This window comes from Dermacentor andersoni, chromosome 3, assembly GCF_023375885.2.
Source record: "Dermacentor andersoni chromosome 3, qqDerAnde1_hic_scaffold, whole genome shotgun sequence".
Classification (NCBI taxonomy): domain Eukaryota; kingdom Metazoa; phylum Arthropoda; class Arachnida; order Ixodida; family Ixodidae; genus Dermacentor; species Dermacentor andersoni.
The window spans coordinates 45686166-45710767 of NC_092816.1; the positions used below are offsets into that span (position 1 = coordinate 45686166).

A 24602-nucleotide genomic window follows, 5' to 3' on the forward strand; every position below is an offset into this window, starting at 1 on the left:
GGCACATTCCCCACACCCTCGCACTACAGTCGCATCGATCCAGAAGTTTGCGCGCCACAATGTAAAGCGCGTGGGGTGGCTCGCGCCGACCTCGACCACATGATCTGCGCATGTCCCGCAGCGACACACATCATTAAACACAACGCAAGCTCTACATTTAAAATAATCACCACGCCCGAGCAGCGGGAAGCTGTGATGCTCAACGTACGCCCGGAGTACCAACTCTGGGCAAGTCGGTTGGGCGCCGCCGCTGCAAAGACTCAAGGTCTGGCCGCCACCAGAGAAAGAAGGCTCCGGTGGGGCTCCCGGCATTCCGCCTCCCTCGACCCCAGCAAGGAGATTTCATAAAGATTTCTCTCCCTCCCTCTCTTTAAGGTGTGCGAATAAATAAAAAAGTAAATGTGAACATACACGTTTTAAATTTCGGCAAACTTCCAACAAAGCAGTCACGTGGACGCAATCCACTAAGGCAGCTAACTCGCTATAAAAATTTGGGGCGACAGCTAACACTTCATAAAGGGAAAACATTTTGCATATAAAGTCTCATTATTCAGCAAAACGTGCAAATATACGGATCAGGACAGCTAAGGCGACACGAAAACACCAATAGCGTTCCTTCTTAAAATACATCAGACCGGTTAATACGATTCTCGGTTAATTCGATCCCGGCAGGCGTCTATGCATTTTGATGGGTCCAAATTTTCGTAGTTTGATCCTAAACTTGGCTTTGAGCAGATAATTCGAACTTGACCTATAAGAGTGCGCACGCTTGAACCCTATGGTGACCCCAAATTCGATCCCTTTAGTGACAGCCTCTGTCTCGGTGGAGCTCAGGGAACAGTGAATGCACAGAACACGCGTCATCTCTCGTCGAATACGCCTATTTTCGACCCACCCTAGGAAGACTTTCGAGCAACTGGAGCTCACGATTTCAACTTACGGCATTTAACCCTAACGCAGGCCTTCTGTTATTAATGAAGAAAATTGGGCCGGAAATTGCCTGTGCGGTGCAATAGGCCCCATGCGAACATCGCCTTAGCAGCGTTTGTATCCTTTAGCGCACAATAATGCTGTACCACTGCGAAGCTTGGTTTAAACTATTGTGTGGCGTAGCTGACTTTAGAAAACCGCAATTTTTTTCGCTAAAATATCGGGCGCGCGTTGGACTTCTACTTTGCTTAGGAGCTTTAATATCACTTCTACATTAGTCTTTCTGCTTTGGACACGTAAAAAGTTTGATTCTTGGGGGTATTAGAATCAGGCAAACACTGTCATTTGAATCAGTGGTGTGGTGGCGTTTTTTTTCAGCATCTTTTTTAATTCTGCCCACCGGATAATTCGATCAGTTTCGTCGGTCCCGTCCGGGTCGAATTAACGGAACTGCATGTGCTAATAGACTTGAATGAAAAATCGGTAGCTGCCTTGTCACTTCTTCTGCATGAATGTGTTTCCTTGCACAGCTTAGCCCAGTGTATACTGCCCTTCTACAATACAAAAGAAAGCCAATCTTACCCTGGGAAGAGGCTTGGTAAGCCACAAAATACGCAAGAGGGAAACACGTTTGGCGATACCGCTTCGAGGTCCCTGCAGAAGATAGGTCTGTGATGTAGCAGATTTCGATGGCGTCTGCTCATGCTTAATTGTTTATCAGTCAAGTTGGATTACATCGAATTCTAAAGGAGCCAAACCCTAAAACAGGGTGTCTACCAAGTTGACATTTCCAAATTCCCTGAGTTTTCCAGGTTTTCCTTGACTGCCTTTGAAAAATAGCCTGAGTGACACAGAACATTGTTTTACGTCAAGACAGGCTGACACTACATGATGTCACTCTCTAGTAAGCATGCTAAAAAACAACAATTCAGCTTGTAAGGTAAGGAGTATCATTTATTTATTTTTTAAAATATGAAGCATGGTTAGTAAAATCCACACCGAATAAAATATATCTGAAAAGAAATGGTAAAACTCATTGCAAATCGAGTGGAGCATTCTCAAATGCGAAGAAAAGGGAGATGCATACTTAAACAAATGTTTTCGATTATCCACTTCAGTCACGAATTGTGATCGACTGCCGATACATAGGTGTGAAACATAAGTGGTGCTTGAGACTCCACTGAAAGCAAATCAAGGGGATAGAATGGCTCTTTGAGCATTTTATGATTAGTCACTATAACTACAGAGTAACTAGTTATGCTACGTTTCTTCATTAAAAGAATTAAATCCGCCGCTTGAATTACCTGCACAAGTTATTCTTTAGCCTCAAGCATTTGAAGAAAGAAAAAAATATATATATTTCAAGGTTGCTACCGACATGCTCAACATCAAGCGTCACATAAAACATGGTAGTGCCCTCACCAAAGCGATACTCTGTAATGGTCAATATGACCGGGAAGCAAAATGGAAGTAATTTAGGTTATCAGAATGTTCAATTTGCCGTAAGCCTAATGTTTATGCTCTATTCCTTGCTACCACTGCACAGAAATGGCAAACATAGCTCACGTGTACAAATGTGGACGCCGCGACTGAAGATAATATGAGCTATTTTTATCAATTTATAGCAAGCTCATTGATGTGAGCCCCGAACTTTGTTATAAATGATATTCTCAACAGCTGGTGTGTCAACCTCAACTGACCTGACATACTCTCTGGCGGCGCTCAACATCTGAGTGTTGTGTTTCACTGCTTTAAAGAGTTTATTTCGGTTTGCATAAGGGACACCTGCATTCTGGCGTCAGCCAACAACTTGTTTTTTAGCAAAAGCTCCTTGAAAGATACGGTGGCAGGCTTACTTTCCCGTTCATTCTTCAATGCATAAATGCTTTCTGTTCTCGTCATTCTTCCACCACACATCCTCCCCATGGACCATTTGAAGCATCCTCTTCGTCAGCTGTACAGTCAACGGCCGATTTTTCTCACTCCCTAAGGGCCGCGAAAACGTCCGCAAAATCAGGCAGAAATAAATGCATGTCTTTTACTGCCATTAAAGGCTCAAATCACCACAGGCCAATCCGAAATGTCCTACCAGCACACTTATTAGGCATATCGGTGCTCGGACTGCGACAGGAGATGGCAGATGGACGCGCGTATAATTAAGGAATAGATACTGTGTCCGGTGGCAGTTGCCCCTTCCCACGCTTGTTGTGGTTCGCCGCTCGACATTATTGTACTGAGGCGAAGCTGACTTTTGGGAACCGGCATTATGCAACGCGCCGTGCTTTCCGAGCTTCGAAGCCAATCGCAAGGACCACAAAGACGGAATCGGTGCCATTGCTTACAGCGGCGAATTCTTTCAATGAAAAACACGGCGCGGAAGGGCAAGAAGCTTAATAGTGAACGTTGAAGCAGCTAGGCTTAGCGTTTACCACGGCGGTGACGAAATCAAAACGGCGGCAGTGGCGTCTTTGATTAATGCTTTTTGGACCTTTGGTAACGGCAAGAAGTCAAGAAAATCTGAGGCGAAGGGCTCTTGTGTCCGAAATTTCAGACGTTCTTAGACATTGACTCTTGGGGTACGTGATGGTGCCGCGGAGCCGTCGGGCGTCCGGAAAGTCGGCCATTGACTGTACACTGGCAACTCCTCCAGCCGACGACTCGGCGTCAAAAGACGATTCGTTACGATCCCTCTGTGTTACACTAGCCAGCATTACTGCGACTTTCATTCCCTTTCAATAAAATTACAGCTAATTTTCCCTGATAGAAGCGCAAATTCCCTGAGTTTTCCCTGAGTATTTCTACACTATTCAGTATTCCTGAGAATTCCCGGTTTTCCCAGTTGGTAGACATCCTGCTGAAATAAACGAGTTTCGAGAATATTTACGGGGCCACAACGCTCCAAATATGAAAAAAAAATTCAGGTCCGTGGTATCACACTGGCCTGCCAGCGCCGAGGATTTAACACAATATTAGGAAATGGAAAGTCATTTACTTTTCTAATAATAAAGCAATTGCCACTAAATCAACGAACATAAAAGGTTAAAGGTATACTTTATTAGTGTAAACAAAGTTAGCATAGCTCTTTACTTTCCCTTCAGACGCAACCTTCTTCCACCAAATGAACGTGTAATGGCCAAATAACATTTTACCTCTCTTGGCTGAGTTCCCCTTTAAAGCTCCCTGTAATGTGGGCGTAGGGTAGTTATGCAAAGGGTTGCATATTGAAGGGTGCGAGAGATGGAGGGCAAGTGGGAGTGGCCCACCTGTCGCTCCTTCTCGGCACTTTCACCACCTCTTGTTAGCTCTATACTCTGTAGACATACAATGAAGGCATATAAATTGTAATATACAAAGCCTCAAGAACGTCTGAATCCGCAAGCACGAAGATCAGACAAATCCATGAACTCCCCATCATTCCCAGGGTAGGACAACGACTGCAGCTCCAGAGTTCCCTCGAGTGTATTGTAGGAAACCCTATGTTGGTCCCAACTCCATGGTAGCTCCCGTCTCTACGGCTAGAGTGCAGTGTTATCAGGTAGGACAAGGCGGCGTAGCCCGAAGCTGGAGAAATTGTAGCCCAGATGTAGCCAAACGTAAAAAAAGAGCAAAAAAATTGCAGCCAAATATAGACATTTTTATTTGCAGTTTTATTAGTATATACATTTTCGCATGCGACTCCGGCAATACCTTTCTGCGCAACCCGCCGTGCGTCCCTGATGCCGTGACGCTCAACCGTTGAGATAAACAGCTTCAACATGCTGGCACAAAGAACACTTTTTGGTTGGCCCAGGAAACTCAAGTTCCGGCGAATCGCTGCAAAAGGCGAACCTATCGAAATGAATCTCGAATGTAAGCACGAAGAAAAAACCTTGGAGGAAGCTTCGCCTTAAAGAGTGGAACGCGATAGCATTAAGGGATCCCGGACTACATCTTACTCTTACCGGCGACTGCAGCTTATGTACCCGTGTTGTTTGTCTGCGAACGCTGGCGGCTCGCTATGCACGAAAGTGAGCTTTCTGCTTCTTTTTTATTTTTTGTCTTTCCCCCGCACGGCGGGCGCCTCCGCTGCCGCGCATGCGAGCGCTATCCGGATGGTGCAACAAGGAATTGAGCGCGGCGTTCCCCCTAATGCCGAATTCGGCGATTTGCACTGCTTCACACTGGGGCGCCCCACTGGGCCGTTTCGTCCAGCCATCCTCGCCCCAGGGCAGCCTGGTGCGTGCCGGTGCGATCTGCCGAATTCGCCGCAAGCCAGACCTCGAACGGCAGCTAGAAAATGGCTTTGTGTTTGAATTTCCACGCAACAGAAATATGTTTCCTTATATATTCAATAACAATCCGACGCTGTTATGTCAGTGGGTTGTGTGTAAGGCCAACACCTATGCCCCAGGCGGAATGATGATGAAGAAGCAACATTTACTGGGCCCGAAATAAACAGGTGGTGCACGCAGGCACCAGACGGGGTGGTTCCCTAGTTACGGGACCCATATGTTCCCAGCAGCTCCTGGCCCCTGTCCGTCAGTGCGACCTGAATCGGTACGGCGGGGATGGATAACAAGGTCTCCCATCGGTCAAGGGGTTGGGGATTGGGGGTGTTGGTGGGAAGGTTAGGAGGGGGTGTCTTGAGTTCTATGCACTCTGCCAAGACGTGGGGCAGGGTGCCCTTTTCTCTTCTGCAAAAAGAAGAGAGCATATCGTATTCCGTAGGATACATGCAGTTCATCAGCACGGGATGCGCAAGTGATCCCGCCTGCGCTCGACGCAGGATCGTCTGTTGTTGCCTGATGAGTTTGGGTTGCGGTTCTGGCAGTCTGCACCTTTGCTCTCGGTACATCCGGGTAATTTGCCAGACGGAAGGCCTGCGTGGTTCGGGATCATTTTTTCTTATACGCACTCGGACGCCGAGGCCGGATTTCCTACAACGGATTTTCTGTCGGGCCCTTAGCGCTACCGCGTTAAAATTCGTCTCGCAGGTGAAGGAAAATGGCAGTAAATCCTGCCGCGCGAAACGAGGAGCAAGTCGAAAGCGGTACCTGGCGCGATACTTCACCCAGAAGCGGTGGCCATGAACTCACTAGAGCGTGTCATCGATCCGCGCTTTCCTTCTCTTATGCCGGCGCCATGATTTCCCGACCTCATTTTAGTTCTCTCACATTTTGCGCTTAGCCATGTTAGCACAGTGTACTGTGAAACAGCCTCTACTCCCAGGCTGTTTCTGATGCCCGGCGATCAGGTATCTGATGATTGAAACTGATGAGGCGAAGACGAGACGATGTTGCTGGTGCAGATGGTAGCACGGTGGAGCGCGGCGTAACTTTAAGTGCATCAAAGATCAAAGCCATCGGCTCGGACAGCGTTGCACTGGGGGGAGTGGGGGCATTTCGCGCGCACGCACACAAGCACAGCCCCGCTGCCGGCTCAGCCATCTAAAACATGGCCTTCGAAATTTGTTTCTACTCAGTGAGGGCTGCCTCTAAAGCGTGGGTTAGGGCGCCCACGTACAGCCCAAACAAAGCCAAGTTTCAGATTTTCAGTAGCCCAAATATAGCCACATAGCCAACTCGCCCAAGTAGAGGGCAAAATTTTTTTGTTCTGTAGCCCAGTTTGGCCATATATAGCAAAACCTAGGAACACTGCTAGAGTGTTATGTCACTGAGTGCTGTGAACACTGCTAAAGTGACATGTCACATTTAGTTGTTAAAGCGGCGGCCGTAATAGCCTCAGTGAAGCGACTGCAGCCATTCCGCGGCGCTGCGTTGCCATTCCCATAATGGACATTGGATTGGATTGGAGACAACTTTATTTATGCCTGCAGTTGGGCAGCGCCACTTGCGACTGCTCACCATGTGAACTCCCTCGTGCGTGCGACCCTCTATAGGATGTATTCGCTTATAAGCTTTCGCCTCATTGTCAACACTCGCGGAAAAAAGTGCAAGATGTAATCACTCGCTCGATGTCCGGTTGTCATACGAAATTTATAGCATTCAAATCCAAAAACAGATACTTCAGAAAAGAAAATGCGTGTTAATTTATTTGTGGTATTTTAACGTATTCGATTGAGGGAAAGTGTAGGTGCAAAAATGCGCCGCATGTTTACTGTTCGCGTTCGACGGAAGGTAGAACAATAATGCCGGAAAGAAGATGCACGCCACGGCCGCACCAGAGAAAGGCGTGGCATGCGGCTCACGGCAAGTGTCCAGATAGAGAGCGGGACAATCACGGTATTGCTAAACGAGCTAATACGTTGACAACAATACGCGGCGCTGGCGCGTTTCGTTGCGAAGCCTTCTATGCTTGAAACGTGGAATCAGGGTGCGCCAATGTTGTTATAGGAGGCCATTTCACGACTTGTTTTTTTTTTTTTTTTTTTTTTTTTTGCCTGCTGTTTCCCCGCGTTTCATGCAATCTGCGTCACGGGGGAAACTCGGGTAAAACTCTTGGGAACGAGAAACTCGGCGCATCCTGCATAATACTCCTGTTCGGGGCATTTAATTAAAACACTTCGCCCCCATTAGCAAAAGCGCCAACTCTACTTTTGTAATCCTCGCCAATGGCTTCGAAGCTCGGAAAGCACGACACGTTGCATAATGTTTGTTCCCGAAAGTCGTCTTTGGCTTAATACACTAGTGTAAAGCGGTGAAGCGTACACAATGTAATGCAGTGAAGCATATCAAGAGCGGGAAGAGGCAATTGTCACGACTCGACAAGGCCATCGATCACTGTCGGACCCTGGACCCTCGACAAGTAGCAATGGGACAAGATCTGCGACTCGATCAAGGGGCAGATGTGTAACGGCAAGTCCTGGGACATGTTCCAACGGTTCCCTACCGAAGGCAGCACCGGATCCAATCAGAGACACGTGCGCCAGAGCCTTGCACGAAGCTACCAGATCCTGTTCCAGTGACGAGCTGGTTGCCAAGCTGATAGAGAAGTACCTGCCCCTAAAGCACGGGGACGAGGAATTCCGGTTTCCTGACTACCTCGGCTCGGCCCGTGCGGTATTGGAAGAAGACGTCACCGTGGGGGAAATTAGAAGAGCCATTTTTGCGCTCAACGGCAATTCTGTGCCGGGTGCCGACAGCTTCACCAACAAGATACTGCGGAACCTTGACAACCGTTCAATCCAGTACCTCACCGAGAAGATCAACGGACGTGGAAAAACAGCAGCATCCCAGAGCAATGGAAGACCGCCAACATCGTCCTGATCCCGAAACCCGGTGAGGCTCCAAACTTGGAAAATCTCCGACCTATCTCTCTCACGTCCTGCGCCCGAAAGGTGGAGGAGTACGTCGCCCTCAACAGACTAAGCAGGTATCTCGAAGACAAACACGTTTATATGAACAACATGATTGGCTTCCGTGGCAGCCGCTCGTCGCAGGACACCATGAAGATGATCAAACGTCAAATCACCGATGGCAGTACCAGGGACACCAGGGTGCTGCTCGGACTCGACCTCGAGAACGCGTTTGACAACGTTCTCCACGAATACATCGTGGTCTCCGTCGCGGACCTCGAGCTGGGGCCTAGACTGTATAACTACGTCCATTTGTTCCTGACGAGGAGGAAAGCGAAGCTGCGGATCGGCGACTTTGTCTCCGACAAGGTGCTCCTAGGCCCACGGGGCACGCCGCAAGGCTCAGTCATTTCGCACACTGTCTTCAACATCCGCATGGTGGGCATCTCGAGGAACCTGGCCCAAGATCAAGATATCATACACACCATCTACGCCGACGATATCACGATCTGGTGCACCTGTGGTAACGAAGGGCAGGTGGAAAGGGCCATGCAAGAGGCCGTAGACGTCACGGAGCAGTACCAGCTACCCATCGATCTCAGGTGCTCCCCGACCAAATTCAAGCTCTCATTAGAAAATTCGTCAAGAGGTCCCTAGGGCATACCGAAGAGCTCCTCCGGCTCGGCACACACGACACCACGAAGGAGATAGCCGAGGCTCAGGAACGGGCCCAGCTAACTCAGCTGTCCACCACGCCGGCCTACAAGACACTATGTGTATCTTATTTGCGGTGAGCTTCTAGCATTGTTATTGGGCGTAATACGCATATTGTATAGTGCTGTAAAGCATCTCAAAGCTCATCTGTCATTTCAATGCTCATAAAATTTGTCATTACTTCTCTTGTGCCTGACGGCGCAACTTGTTCAAGCACATTTGTAATTTTATGTCTGTCTTGCTCCCCGGCGGATATTTTGTTGGTAACAACATTATTTATAGTCCTGCAGAGCTTTCCCCTACAGTGCCTTAAATATACCCCGTGGGGAAGTCGAGGTGTTGTATCGCAGTCGCCTCGCGGGCCTGCTGGACGGCCCAAAGTTGGTCGCCGAGTCGAGAGAGTGAGAGACATTTATTTACAGAAGGGCAGAGGGCGGCCTGAGCAGTAACTTGCTCTGGCCTGCTACTCTACACTGGGGAAGAGGGACGGGGAGGAAAAGGGGTCATGAATAATGATGGTATAAGGAAGAGATGCGTATATACAAATTCAGAGAGTTGTGGCATCTCTAAACCTGTGCGTCCAGCCAGGTCACCGAGTCGGCGGCTGCGCAAGAGAGTGGCCCGCCACGGCGGAAGGGTTCCGGAGTTATCACCGTGCGGGTTTTTGTTACAGTGCCAGAGCATGTGAGTTAAAGTGGCTATATCAGTGTGGCAGACCTTGCGTACATTTGTCGGGTATATACCTGGGTAGAGCCTGTGGTATTGTGTCGGGTTAGGGTACATGAGCGTCTGCACTTGTCTGAGGGCCGCCGCCTGCGCCCTGACCAGCTTGTCGCTGGGCGGAGGGAAGGTTCGGTGGATATATTGGTTTTATTTAATATTTTACAATACTAGGTTCCTTGCCCAGCCAAAAAAAAAAGAGGTTAGGTTTGCAACATACTGCGCACGCTATGCCGTCCGTGGTATTAAGGCAAGCCTAATTGGTCGTTGTTGACATTGTCTTGCTTCACTGTTCAGCAGCACTTACTGATTGCACAGCAATAACAAGCTTCGCCAATTGGCTACAGATTACTCCAAGTGTTCCAAAAAGGCAAAATTTTCCCCTCCTGAACTGCTCCAAAGTGCAGGTTTGGCTTCTCCTAAACTGCGCTACAACGTCAATTTTCTTTCTCCGAAAAATTGCTCCAAATCGTAAACTGCCGGGACCACCAGTGATGGTGGCTTTCAAAAGGACAGCTTGCATGGTGGGCTAGTTGCTAAGGCCCTACACAGTAGCGCGGAAGGACGGCGACATACTTTTTATCACACTCTCGTTTGCCTGTGCCAAGGAGTATGCGGGACGGAGAGGCAGGTGCATCAACGAGCGATTACGTGAGCACTGGTGTAATGTTGAGAAACTAGCCTTATCAGGCGACCTTGCCGCGCATTGCGCACGCTGCGGATGCAAGCCTGTTTGACTGCACTCATTCACTGGCCGTAAACAATGACCAGCTCACCACAGAAATTGAGTACGCTGCAGACATTAGGAAAATAAATTATGATACTTGCCCGTCAGTCTCCTTGTCCGTGAAAGAAATGTTGTTGATGGCGTGGTATGGTAAACCTTTATTCTGATACTTCGGAACGCGTGTCAGCACGTAGCGGGCCGCTCTCACGTCGGTACAGAAAGGCCGAGCCTCTCTGCTGCATCGCGGGCCCGATGGACAGCCCGTTTCTGTGCTTCAAGATCACGGCTGCTTAGGGCATCCTCCCGTTTGGACGACGTGACGCCGTCGCGTAACGCGGTGCATTGTCAAAGCATGAGTTCTAAATTACCTACGTCTTCAATTCTACATCTTACTTACGTCTTCTATTCGAAAACTACTACAAGGTCATTTGTGCACAAAGGCAAAATTGCAGCAACCCTCATCGCCTTTCATCGTTCCCACGCGTTTCGCTCTTCTTTCAAGCAGAATCAAAATCCTGCTTTCGTCTTTTCTTTTTCGTGGCCTTAGCCGCTTTATCGCTTGGACAACGCTCAGCCAGCAGCATACACTTGCACCGTCATGCGATCAGAGCCCCATGCCCAGATACCTACACCAGGCATAACGCCCTGTCGCGGGTCAGTCTCGCTGCCAACCGACCTTGTTCATCCATCGCACGCTTGAGGGCAGCACATTAACACTGCGCAAGCATAGATATTCTCCATGTATGTGTGCAAGCGCCCCATCACGTGGCATTTTTTTGATATCTCACGCGCTTTCTTTCAAACGTGGAAAAAAGGAACATGTGAGATATATCGTGTAGGAAACAATTCATTGAGAGGTTTCTCAAGGTGCTCTACAGCTTTGCGTACCACACTTGGGGTCTGCAGCCAATACTTAAAAAGTTGATTGATTAAACATAACAGATCCTTTAGTTAAGGGGAAAATCAAGAGTAGCCTGAGTAACTCTAGGCCAGTGCCAACGTTAGGCATATGGTTCAACTTGCTTCCGGAGTGCCTTTCATTTTTAAAACCTTGGCTCAAGTTATGAAGGACAACCTGTGTAGGCGTTCTGGGGTCTAGATCCCTCACCGAACTGTATCTCTTGCGGGAAACATGAAACATTAGATCGTTTTCCTTATTGATTGTCAAAGACATTCTGAATTGCAAGAACCAGCATCAGAAACACCGTTACGCCTTCTTAGATCAGACATAAATGCTCAAAATTGACTATTTTGTGGGGCCTCGACCCTTGGGCACAACGAAAGGAAGGTTGGCGATACCATCCAGGACTTCGTCGTAAGAGCAGAAAGATTTGGGCTATAGAATAAGAACAGGAGGTTTCCTTATTTCTACAAAATCGATTAGGTATTCTTTTTATTCTTTTATTCCTTCATTCTATTAAAATCATGCGCTAATATCTAATATTTCGCATATACCCATTCACAAATCTTGTTACAATGATTTATAAATATTTTTCTTATTTCTATATTGCTCTACCCGGTTCTTGGCCAGTCCGCCAGAATGGAGTACATCTGTTCTGCCGGCAACTGCGCATTTCACTGCAGCCAAATATAGGCAGTTTTCTTTGACCAAAGACAAAAAGAGACTCTCATTAACAACATATGCATACTTGATGCATACAAGTTATTCTTGGAACCGACAATGGTATTCTAACTGGCAATTCAAAGTATCATATACAAGGCTGCGTTGCCGTATTCCACCGCTTGATTTTTACTGGCACAGATGTGGTCTGGCAGTATCCCCTTTATGCTACCTCTACAATGAGCCGGAATCCATCGATCACATTTTGTTATCATGTCGGCGGTTTTCTACTCATCGAAAACGATGTTCACAACTTCCCCTTCGAAATCTAGGACGGCCTTTATGCAATACTGTTATACCTTCACTTGCAGGAGCGGTATCAGGACACAGCCACGGGAACGCTTGCCGAGCCAGTTAGAATTTCCTCTGTGACACAAGATTACCTTATTAATATTTCTAGTTTGTCATGACTGATATATTTCTCATTGAGTAAGCTATAAATAAAAAAAATTCAAAGTAAGAACACAAATTCACAGCTATATTAATAATATTATTATTCGAAATTTTACTTGCTCATTTTTACTTCTATCCTTTATGTATTTTATTAATAGGTTTGCCTTACTATATCCCTGTCTACGCAGTGGTGACTACCTCGTTGTACACTACTTTATTTCATTTCTATCGGTTTATTTCTTGTCTTCGATTATTCATTTATTTTCCTTTTTTACTAATTATTTAATCACTGATTTATTAACTAAATTATTTCATTTTTCAATCGTAGTACCACCCGGTTCCTGGCCTATCACCCCATTGCTTTGTGGCATTAATTGAAGCTTCATCATCGTCATCATCATCGCTAACATCTAGGCTCTACATATACATCTAGTAGATCGTATCTTGCGCTGGCACGGGCGCGTGGAACAAGCCCTCGAGGCAAGCCCCCATTGCCGCAACCAACCATTCGTCTGTTCGGTGCTCGTGTTCCACGACCCTTCTACTCCTGTCTGTAGGCTCGACGCTTCATCAAGGAGAGCATTTCAAGGTAAGCGCTGCAACTCTGGGGCGTTTGTGTAGGTGTTGGGTGGTTTGAGCTTGATTCTTGGAAATAATTAAGCGTCGTCCCGTCGATAGGTATCCGCTGCCTTCACAGTGCCGGTGGACGCGCGTTGTTGCTACTTCATCGCGTCGAGAGCGTCTCCCGAGTGTCCTCAGCTATACTCCGTCTCGGAAAATCAGGTGCAACGCTGTGGAGGCTAGAGTTGCGTGTTGCAGTGGCTGTGTCCGCATTTAGAAATTGATGTTCTTGCTTGACTCGTGCTGCGCTCTGGTGTCATAAGTATCACTCGCTACAATTATCTGCAGCGATCGCATGATGGAGCCACGACCTCCATGTCTGTGCGTTTGTATGAATTCAATAGGCCAATGAGGTGTGATCACGCCACCTGAGGGCCACCAATGAGGTGTGATCACGCCACTTGTGTGATAGCCAGTGGCATGACGGAACATGCCCGTGAAATGCTATGCAAGTCGAATAAACGCCACGTTGGCCACGCTCTCTCACCCGGTACAAGCGTCTTCGCCAATTTCATTGCGTCGTCCTCTCGGACGCGAGGCCCCTCCGTCGGCCGGCGTTGAGTGCGACGGTACAGAATGGCGACGAGGATTTAGAAGAACCTGCTGTCTCAAATGCCGTAAGTGGCAATGTTACTTATCTATTTCGCTCCTATACTCTTTCCTCGCATGCCTTCGGAGCTTCTCCGAATCCTTCAGCTGGCGTCGGCCTAGGCCTTCTTCGTCTGGGGTCATCTTCGGAGACGCCTATTGCCTGCTTCCTTCGGATTCCCTAGCCGTAGACTTCTGCTTGCAACGCTACAGAATGGCGTCTTTTTAAACCTTCCTCTGGTCCTCGACTTACCTGGCCCTCCTCTGATTCCTTGGTACAGATGGAAGAAAAATTTCGAGGTACATATTAAAGCGGCGGGCGGGAGCGGATGGGAGGACGAGTGTCGAGCGTCGGCTCTCATCAGCATTTTGGGTAGGGAAGGCTAAATGATATACGACGCGGCAGAACAGGCTGAGGCACAGCCGACAACTACCGCTGCAACGGGATGACGAAATGCGGCCCAGACGCCCAGTACGTTGACTACGGAGGCAACGGCCACGACGAGCAAGTACGAGGAGCTGCTGAAGCTCTTGAATCGGTTATTCTCGGCAAACTCCTGGCGCAGAGACATCTGTTCAGAAGCCCAAGCAACTGCCGGGTGAGCGTTTCATGGAACACGTCACGGCCCTCAACCAGAAATAGCTCGCTTCCAAATTCGATGCTACGTACGACGACCGGATCCGAGATCAAGTAATGGAATCGCCAACCTCCATATGCAACAAGTTTTTGGCTCACTGAGAACATTTGACCTTGGATAAAGCCGAAGAAATCGGTCGAGAATTGGCGGCGACGCAGAACGCCAACCAAGCGTTGGGCGACGCCGAGAACGTACACCCTGTCGGAGCGGCGCAAGATGGCGGTTCGGCGGCGCGGCGTTCAGGTAAATATGGCCATGGCCTCCTGCCCGGCAGGATGGACAGGCGTACTCGAGGTGGTCGAGCGTTCTCGAACGCCTGCGCGACGCGTCAGCTGGACGGCGTTCGAACCCGGTGCAATCGGCCGAATGAAAATCGCTCGTTTTGTACGCATCAAATAGGTCCATGTTACCATTGTGGCGGCTTGTGGCGGGCACTTGGCGTCTTCAGAAATTGTCTGGCCCGGAACAAAACTTGCTGCCGTATCAAGGGACACCTGGCTACCGTTTGACGGATGAAACAAGGCCCATCGCCAGTTCAACATGTTACTCCAGTGCAAACGGAAAGTGTCGAAACGGCATAGGTTCTTTCCGTGATTTATTACTTCATTTCCAAGCACGAGGGACTTCAGCGTTTCCCTGGTCCTTGGTCATGTGTGATTACGCCACCTGGGTGATAGCGAATGGCGTGATGCAGCATAACCTTAAAATGCTATTGAAGTAAGAACAAATGCCTCGTTGGCCGGAAGAAGTGTCTCCGCCAGCCGCAATGCGTGGTCCTCCCAGACGCTCGGGTGCGACGCTGTATTCTTGATCGCAATTGTGCGGAACTGTTCTTGGTACAGGCCGAGTGTTGTACGAAAAACGTTTTAATCCTCAGAAACAAACTGTCATATACGGTTATTTCATGCGTTGTTTTACATCAATTTCTTTTTCATTGCGTTTCTTTTTGGTTTTTGCCTCACATGCAAGCTCGCACGAGCATGCGCCTTTGGCGCGCAGAGAGGCACAGACGCAAAGCGCGTAGTGATACGTTCTTGTCACCGAACATCTTGCGTAGCTAGCAGAGCGTTTCACCTGATGTCTGAAACGGAGTATAGTGTATATCTTAAACTGTGGTGCAGGATCAGCCCTCCCCGATGCTACTGCGGTAGCGGTCGAAAAAGCGCCGAAAGAAGATATGGAACGACTAATATCGAGCCTGTCGGAGGGTCCAGCTCAAGTGTCTACATCCCTAAGGATTCAGCTTTTCAGTACTGTGGTGAGTTCCAACGTGAGCTTGCAGATTCCTATCTCATCCCCTTAAGGGGATGGGCAGACACGACGCTGAACAGCTGACAGATTCTCTCCCCGTTATTGTAGAAAGCTCAGAAAATTCATGGCCATCATCTCCTACTCGGTAGATTCCTCGCTGGCGTTACATACCGTATTTAATCGAATGTAACGCGACCACGATTATAACGGGACGGTCGACTTTCAAGCGAAATAAAGAAAATAACATGAAACTGCCAGTTTAACGCGGCATGAAAATTAAAAAAAAGACATCTGACGCCGTGCTTGTTAATTTATAGTTAAAAGCCAGTGTTTACAAGTTTATACGGCTGATAAATCTGCTATCCTTGCTTAATATAGCTATGTATACTAGTTTGCTATCGCAATTGTTGCTTCGCCTTTTGGGCAGAACTGCGACTTTTTCGTGCATGATGTCGCGGCGTGTCACAGAGAACACGTCCTCATTGAAATTAACGCCAACCAAGAAACGCGAGGGCAGCCTCTTTGTCCTTAACCTATGCGGTTCGCCGGGAGAGCCGTAACGTTTCGGGGCCCTGTAAAAATGTGCGTATCCTACGCAATCAGAGAATCGATGTAAGCGAAGCTTTGTCTGCTATTTGCGTTGATTGGCGGTGATATATTGACCGCATACGACAGTCGTGATATGATATGCAATGTTACGTACCTGGCTGCTCTGCTCGACGCTTTCTGCGAGCCTTCGTCTCCTCGGCGTTGAGTGCACGCTTTGGCGCCATTGTAGGTTCTAGCGTTGTGCGTCGCAGAACTGCCTGCTTTTTCTCTATTTCCACGCTAACATTCTCTCCGCCTGCTCCCTTCGCTGTCCTTGCTGCTGCAATGTGCACGGAGACAAGCGCGGCAGCTCCCGCACTCCATTTGTGGGGCGTCGCGCCTAGTACGGCGTCCAGAGGGCATTGTTCACAGGCGATGCGCCGTAAATGTTGACACGAGCTTTTTGGGTCGTCTTTGTGCCACACTCCTGTCATGTACGCTAACGGCCGGTTGTCCCGAAAAATCCGCTGTCGACGCCGCGGGCATCGCTAGGCGAATAATCAGTCTGAACCACAACCACGCAGGCACTCCACGTGTCTCATACCTTGTCTTACATTCTTTACAAAGTTACTCCTCGGAATTTTGAAAGTTACAGCTCATAAACGTCTGTCGTGAAACAGAACGCCGACGGTGTATGCGTTTCATGATTTTCTGACAAGGCCACACCTCAGCCACGTCCCAACGCGGCCGGCGTTAGTTTAAGTCGTGCGTCTGATCTGCGTCTTGCCGTGGCCGGCGTTAAGGCGGCATGCAAGACCACAGCAGCAGTGTTGCAGCAGCGGGAAAGTCGCAGAAAGAAGCAAAGAAAGCTTCGCTTTAAAAGCATGCGCTGACGGTTTTTTGTTCTTACGACATTGGTTTCTTGACTATCGTTCTCAAAATTCCGACGAATAACGTTGTCAGAATGTAAGACCAGGTATGAGCAACTTTAGTACTAGAATGATGCGACAATATAACTCGCACATGCCGCATGTCATATAGCAAGGCGTGGGATATGGCATAAATATACCTAAATATGTACGGAAGTTTGCGCTCGAGGTCGGCGCACGGCCAACGCCGGATTTTCGGCGTAACGAGGCCCTAAAGCCATCGCTGTAAAAGAGAGCGCTTGAGAGAAAGGCGACTTCGCGCTCGGCTTGTGAACTCTACGCGCCGCGCAAAACTTCAAAACTTGGCTGGGGTGTTCACAGAAACGTATGCTATCCGCTGATTGTTTTTTCAGCGAGCCCTAGGGGAGGCTCAGGAACCCTTTAGGTATGTCCCGGCTTGAATATGTCTCACCATGTTTTTCCAGTGCAGCTAGAAGATGCCTTTGGGCTATGAATATAAGATAACACTCCAAGAAGAAATCAGACCTGATGATGAACATATCAACCAAATCAATGACAAGGAGGCCACCCAAGGGGTAAGTGAATACTTTCTGTTAATTCGAATACCCTTTCTCAGTTTTCGTCACAAGCTGTTTGGGTATATGTCAACTCTACCAATCTTACGTAAAGTTAACGAATTCGGAGGCACCTAAGCGGGCCCTGATCCACTTACATTTTTACTGAAGTGGAGAAAAGCATTGGAAGTTAAAATACGCTATTTAATAAACACTTTTTGACGAAAAGTACTTCGATGCGTTTCACCAGAAGTGGATTTATTGGCAATCCAACGCGGCATTCGCGGTGCTTCCGCTCCTGCTTCAATGCCTTTCACTGCCAAGGTTACGACAGAGCGAGGCGTGCTCAAAAGGCACCGCCTTCTGTATGTCACCGTGGCGCGCAGTTCACATGCGATTTTGGATGTAAACGTAGACGCCACTGCTCCTGATTTTGGTGCCTGCGACGCGTCAAACCTAAGCCAAATGCGGTTGTCATGAGCGAGCAGCACAGCGCTGAGCCAGTGGACTCGTCGGGGTACCCTGCCGTATCTGCGCTACGTAGCACACCTCAGCTACATGCAGATGTAGTGCATATTGCGCAGCGTTTGCTTTGTGCCCGGCAGGACCCGTGTGCGTCCTCGCGCTCATATGATCCAGTCTGACCATGCTGTGTGGTGCGGACCGGCTTTGTCCTCCGCCTGCGTGACTGGCGAATAGTAGCCACATACAAGTGCATTGTAACACGAAAGTGTTTTACGCCGGGGTACTTCCTGTAACGGATGCCACATATATTGCCCATGCTCTACAAAGGTCGTCGCGTATTTTTCATTCTAAAGTAGTCCAGTCGTACTTTGCAAGCACTAAAATCTTTCAGAAATCATTTTTTCCACTTAAGAGTGAAGAATGGAATCATTTACCAGAATGTATTGTTGAGTGCATATCTCGTGTTTCATATGAAAATATATTGAAAAAGCATCTTTTGTAATCCCTCTCCTGCTTGAGCAGCATTGCTGCCTGCAGTATTGTGTAAATAAATAAATGAACAATGGATCTAACGTTGGCGCTAAGGAGTAAAATGACTAGCTTGTTGCAGCACTGTGGAAGCTGCACAAATTCTTAGTTGATAGGAACGCCGATTGTCCATCGAGATGTGCTCATCCGCGCCACCTCGTCTGCGCAGCGTCTGCTTAGAGTATGATAAATGGCAATGTATGTAACAATGATATGCAACGAGCGAAGAATATGAGGTTGAAAATAGCTGCGTGTTTTTATGATAAAGTGAGTACAAAATGAAATTTATTTTACAAACGAGGTAACCATGCGTATTTAATAGCTTTTCAATAATGGCGCCCAAATATTGGTAGCATATGATTACTTAATGATACACTTGTAGTTGTAGGCGGAATTGTTGTTTAAAGGTTATGAAACAAAACAGGTTTTTGATGGACTCATTCGAAGATAATTTGGTGCTTTAGTGAGTACCAGCTGTCGATATTGCCAAGTTCAGCGTTACGCTGATCTTGCATTACTGTCAATCACTAGTGAGATGAATAAACGGTTGTGTTTATTAAAGTTGGCGACTGGGCGTAATTATCTTTGTTCAACTGCGTTTTTAGTAATGGTAACAACGTGTCATTATTTCGCATTATTGGCGGCTCCTACAGGAGACCAAAGCGGCAACGGGGGCACCAAAGCTAGAAACCGGACTGGTCCTTGGGTTGGGGGTCGCCGAGGCCTGCACGGCCCCAACTCATGGGCCGCCCTGCTTCTAGCTTTGGTGCGTCCCACTACCCCTTGGGTGCTCTCCTGAGGCCTCCATTAGCTGGTTACATGTGCCTTCCTGGAGCAGTGCTTGTTAAAAATACAATCTTTTGTTACGACAAAAAAAGCTACCCATGACTTATACAACATCAGTCAGAATCTTGCCCCTTCAGACACAGTGATCACCAAACGGGGCGCCCATGCCCAATGCCACACCGCATGGGCAGCGAGTGGCGGAGCATAAACAAACTCGACTGCACTCCGTAATGCCGGCATGTCTAGGGGACAATTATACAACACGTGCCAAGAAACCTCCTTTGTAGTGCCTAGAGAGTCACTTATTCAAGCAGCAAAGGCCCCAAGAAAGAATTTCTCTCTCGCATCCGCTCTTGCTCGCGCCTGCACAGAAACGTCGAGCGCCACAAGAAACGCCCCGCCACGCTATACCTACTAGCAATAGTAAGAACGCCACCGGGATTAAGTTGCCCTGGGAGTATTGACAAACACACGCTATTCTACACCTTTTCATGGTTCTTTTCATTGGTCGTGCAATGCTTTGGAAGCGTCAGCTTCCGCGACCGCCAAATATAGTTCAGAAATGAAATAGCCATAACTTTTGTTATTTCATTATATTCTTTAATATGCTCACGTATGCTAGATCTTGGTAAGCTGTGCAATTACTCGTGGCACCTTGTTGTAAGGCAGCAGAAAGACTGAAAGAAATATTCTTACTGCAGATGCGCGCAAATTATATCGACGAGTCGAACTTGTCCTAGAGCATAGACAACCTCCAGCAAGCAGCGAATGCCATTGCCGATGAACCTACATGTAGACACCACGCCCATCCTGTATATACTGGTAAGAGATTCCCCGTATCTCAATATCTGTGATTCCATAGAATTCCCGATATATGATACGACTGCATAGTAGAGTTTGACATTCTGCACCAAGAGACACGCATGACCAACTGCGCCTGCATAGCAGCGATCGGAACTCATAATGTGGGTAATCCAGTGCCTCCATGGTCTTGGGCACATCGCACTGCAGTGGTGCTCTAGATCATGAATGCTCCAGAGCCCTTGCATAGATAATGTACTACTGCTGGGGCTCTCATTATTCCACATGCTTGAAACTTCGTCTATACCTGGTCCATAACTTGCCCCTAATTTTAATCAACTGTAAGCAAGGCTTCATGTTTAGTCCACCGAAGATACAGGGCAGACATTCTACAAAACTTCTTAACATCCAAACAAATAGCACCCAACAATTATTGGCAAAGCTCCTAATTTCACCATAAAAGTTAACGGTGCCACGACTTGCACATAATATTCATTGCATTTGCATTGCCATAGAACTCGCTAGTGACACTAGGAACTAAGTTGATGACGGCCGTGCGATAGACACTTTCGAAGGCTTGCTCTTTTTTTATTCTTAGTCGTACTTGCGGGCTGTAACTAACTGCAATTTTTTAGACTTGTACAAAGGACCATTCTATCATTCTTTAAGGCCGTGCTGCTTGCTCATTCACCCTTGAGACCGAGCATGGGGTGTAATTATTATTGTACGTAATTTTTATAATATCGCAAGCAGATCCTCATTTACTTCACTCAGTAACAGTAGTAAGACGCGCAAAACACCCTTCATGATTGATGTCAGCTATTGGGTCTGTGTTTTCTCAGCAAGCCCAAGAGGTGGTTCATGGACCCTTTAACGGAGTCTCATTACACCGAAAAAGAATGTCCTTACTGTTGATCCATTTCCTTCTAGGATAAGTTGTTGGCAACGCTAATGATAAAAACATGATAAAAAACTACGTACAGCGTGAAGGACAACGACTGTGAGACCACATACACTGCGCTGTGTATGTCGTCTCTTGCAGTCCTTGTCTCTCGCGCTGTACGTAGTTTTTTATTGTGAATTGCCAACTACCCCAAGCAACCACCCCAGAATAAACACTCGAATAAAAAAAAAAGATTCTCTTTCCAGACCTGGAAAATATGCGCGCCAGGTTCCACCTGCAGAAGCTGTACGAGCGGTGTTGGCTTGGCCACGAACACGCAACAGGCACCCGTGTGACGGTTGTCGCCACCGGCTTAACGGAGGACTTCTCCCGACGTGTTGCCTCATTTGTGGTTGGACATTTTTAAGCCGGTCCAAGCAGGAGAGGGGTGAAAGGCATTGAAGCAGGAGCGGAGGCACCGCGAACGCCGCGTTTGATTGCAAATAAATCCACTTCTGGTGAAGCGCATCGAAGTACTTTTCGTCAAAACGTGTTTATTAAATAGCCTATTTTAACTTCGAATGCTTTTCTCCACTTCGATAAACATTAAGTGGGTCAGGGCCCGCTTAGGTGCCTCGGAATTCGTAAACGTTACGTAAAATTGGTAGAGTAGACATATACACTAACAGTTTGTGACAAAAACCAAAGGAAGTGTATTTGAATTAACAGAAAGCAATCAATTACACCCTTGCCGTGGACTGCGTTATTCGCTTGGTTGACTTTGTCTGGGGTTGCTGTCAACACCCGCAGCACGGTCACGCGGAATGTTATGCCGAGGGTCATGAGTGCTGAAAAACATGGTGAGACATATTCAAGCCGGGACATACCTAAATAGCAATGAAGTATGCCTGGTCTTAATGAAATAGGCAAGGCGAGACGCTGTATAAGCTATATTCACAATCTGGGCATGAACGCAATACGGTTGAAATCAACAGTGGCATACGAACAACACTTATGGCATGAAAGTCGTACCAGTGAGTAGGGATTACTGCTCTCAATATAATGGTAGAACAAAATGCTTGCTTGTAGAACACGTAAGGCACGCAGTAAGCGCACGCAGAAAAAGGAACCTGCGCAGTGAGCAGCATGTGCGGGAACCACCACGATAACCACCCAGACGAAAACGGGAGGTCATTGTGTGTTTTTCCTACGTGTTTTGTTTATGGAGCGACACTGACTATCGGCAAATTACTCGAGACAGGTGAAAAGCTTTGAAGACCTTACAGGTATTTCACCTGGCGGGAAAACGTTGCCTGGCAGAGAAGAAAATGAACGGCGGAATACGCCTTTCTGAGTTTCAAGCCTCAATCGCAGCGCAGGTACGTCTGTACGGCGTCACTGATTTCGAAGCATTTTCGCACGTTTATCATTTTCTGCAGAGAAAGCGCTGAAAACCTTCAATTTTCAGCCACGTGGTGCTTTGAAAGTGGAAGCTTTATCAATCGGTAAATTAATAAGCGGTTCCTAACTGACGCTGTCGATACCTATGACGTCACTGACACCGACGTCATAGGTATCTTGTGCCCGGTGTGGCATCGTATAGGTATCGTGGGCCCACGTGCGTAGTCGAACCAACAACCAGCTCCGTGGCTCAGCAGCAGAATGCCACGGTGACTGAGCCCCCAGAGGCGGCCGGGTGAAAGCGGGATAAACGAGGCCGCGCGTAGACGCCGACAGCGGTTGCGTGACGCGACGTGTGGCCGGTATACGTGGTACACTTTTAGTTGGGTGTCGCCGAAGGGCAACTCGAGCTGCCGGGCGACAGGAAAACGACAGGCCGTGCCCGCCCCTCCAGCCGCCACGCTAGTCCCGTTACATGCAGCGGGTATCCGGTGTCGGAGCGCCTCCCGCGTGCAGGCGGCCCCCGCACGCAGTGTTAAGACGCAACAGAGGGCTGAAAAAAGAAACTGTTCGGGACAGGAAAGACGCTGGTCACGCTGTTGTTACACGGTTCCTTCAGTTACACCAAATCACAAAGTCGCAATTGTCTGCGTAGCATTTGGTTATCGATGCGCAGCTCGTCTCTTCTCTGACCGATGAGCAAAGCGTGAGCTCGACGAGCATTTCTCTCCCTCCCCCTCTCTCTCACTCTTTTCAAAATCAATATGCATCTTAACTTTGTCTCCACAAATTCAATTAGGCAGAAACTTTCTTTCGTTATTTGGGTGAAATGAGAAAACATTGGCATCTATTTCGCTTCCGGTCTCGACCAACAACGATCGAAGTATCATAATTCGTGAATCGAGCATCTGTTTTCATCTAAAGAGCGCCACCGTATCATACGCTAGCTTGTAGTGCTAAACAGTCTCATTGTGTGCTGCCCACAAATATTTGTTTATTAATATTTATAATGCTCACTACCTATCATTCCGCTTCAGCTATTTTTTTAGCAAACAGAAGTCTGCGGATTTTATCTATCTGAACTATCCATGGTCGAGCGTCGCATCTAAATCGCGGTGGCTAACGTTCCAAGATAATGTGGCGTATTATGCGGGTAGCCATAGCGGACAATTTTGATCACCCATTGCTAGAGTTCACCTAAATCTAAGTACGCGAGTGTTTTTTTTTTTTTTTTCGGTTCATTTAAATGCTGCTCAAGATCCACGGCCGATGAGCCACTGCGTCTAGGGCTAACTCACACCGGCGAATGACAGTGGTCGCGCGACCAAGTTGGTCGCAAACGGTCGCTTTTCTCGAAAAGCGACCATTTTTGGCCAGTCGCCTTCTGCGCGATTTTTCAGTCGCGCGACTGTGGTCGCAAAACTAATCAGCGGTGCACCGGAAGTGATCTTTCATGTGTCTATATCCGGCCTCCTCCCGCGCCACGGCAAATTCCGCGTAGACTCCGAGAGTTCTCACCGAGAACGATAATCTCCGGGATTGCGACTTGCGGGTCGCGCTCAGCCGGTCTTGCCGGTGTGAGCATCAGTCGCCTTCGGTCGCTTTTCGATCGCGAGTCGCAAATGGTCGCGCGACCTCCTCAAGTCGCCTGTGTGAACGAGTCATAACGCGGCACTCATTCGACGTTCGTGCAGATGACACGTCCGCAGCGAGTCACGTGCAGCCTTCGCCGTCTCGGTTGACATTACGTGACACTTCATGCCATTCGAAGAGTCGCGAGCTGCCCTGGCTGCTCCGTTTCTCACAGACGACAGTGGCTTCGGCTCGCCGTGAGACTTGTCCAGTGCGATAATTAATGGCTCTGAGGGCTAAGCTACGCGCGCTTCCAGATCGAAAGATCACCTTGAAGCTGTAGCTATGCGAGCCTGTTCCTCTATAAGTGGGGTCGGAATATTATTCCGGATATTCTTCTTTATTCTTCCGTCGTGCTATATTTAATCAATGAATCTTCAACCGCACACTACATCCTTGACGTTCATTCGGCTTTCAATGCAAGATTACTCATCCTTGTATTTCCTACCAAAGCGTTGCCGCATTCTATCCGCTGATTTCGTGTCTTTTTATTTACATTTCCAGTAAAACAAAGATTTATTTCGGAACTGATGCGAATACTCTCATTACTGAAACAGTAGTACGGCAACCGTACGAAATAACTGAATTCCAAATAGACATTTTAGTATGGTGGTTAGAAACGTGCGAGCAGTTCCCCCGTACTGCAGTTTCATTAAAGAGAGGCTGACGCGACCAGTGCTCCCAATATAAGCGCGCA

At 48.0% G+C, this 24602-nt stretch overlaps 2 protein-coding genes across 12 annotated transcripts in view; one reads left to right on the plus strand and one right to left on the minus strand.

Moving 5' to 3' along the window:
- Window positions 1-24602, plus strand: part of LOC129381301 (uncharacterized) — a 181023-nt gene that overhangs the window by 136248 nt on the left and 20173 nt on the right. The window contains exons 1-3 of one of the 10 annotated variants that reach the window (XR_008609512.2): window positions 13397-13577; window positions 15308-15444; window positions 17320-17430. The exons of 1 other annotated variant lie outside the window; for it this stretch is intronic. Coding sequence is in view for 2 of the 9 variants with exons in the window: in XM_055064034.2 (XP_054920009.1) it covers window positions 13573-13577 (5 nt within the window). In the remaining 7 variants the exon portion in view is untranslated. Of the gene's footprint in view, window positions 1-12673; window positions 13578-14296; window positions 14430-15307; window positions 15445-17319; window positions 17431-19890; window positions 20011-24602 lie in introns of those variants that run through there. 8 more of the 10 variants (XR_008609509.2, XR_008609501.2, XR_008609505.2 and 5 more) reach the window with 8 other exon arrangements.
- LOC140216711 (uncharacterized) overlaps window positions 1-24602 on the minus strand; it is a 350595-nt gene that overhangs the window by 98704 nt on the left and 227289 nt on the right. The gene's annotated exons all lie outside the window — the stretch shown is intronic.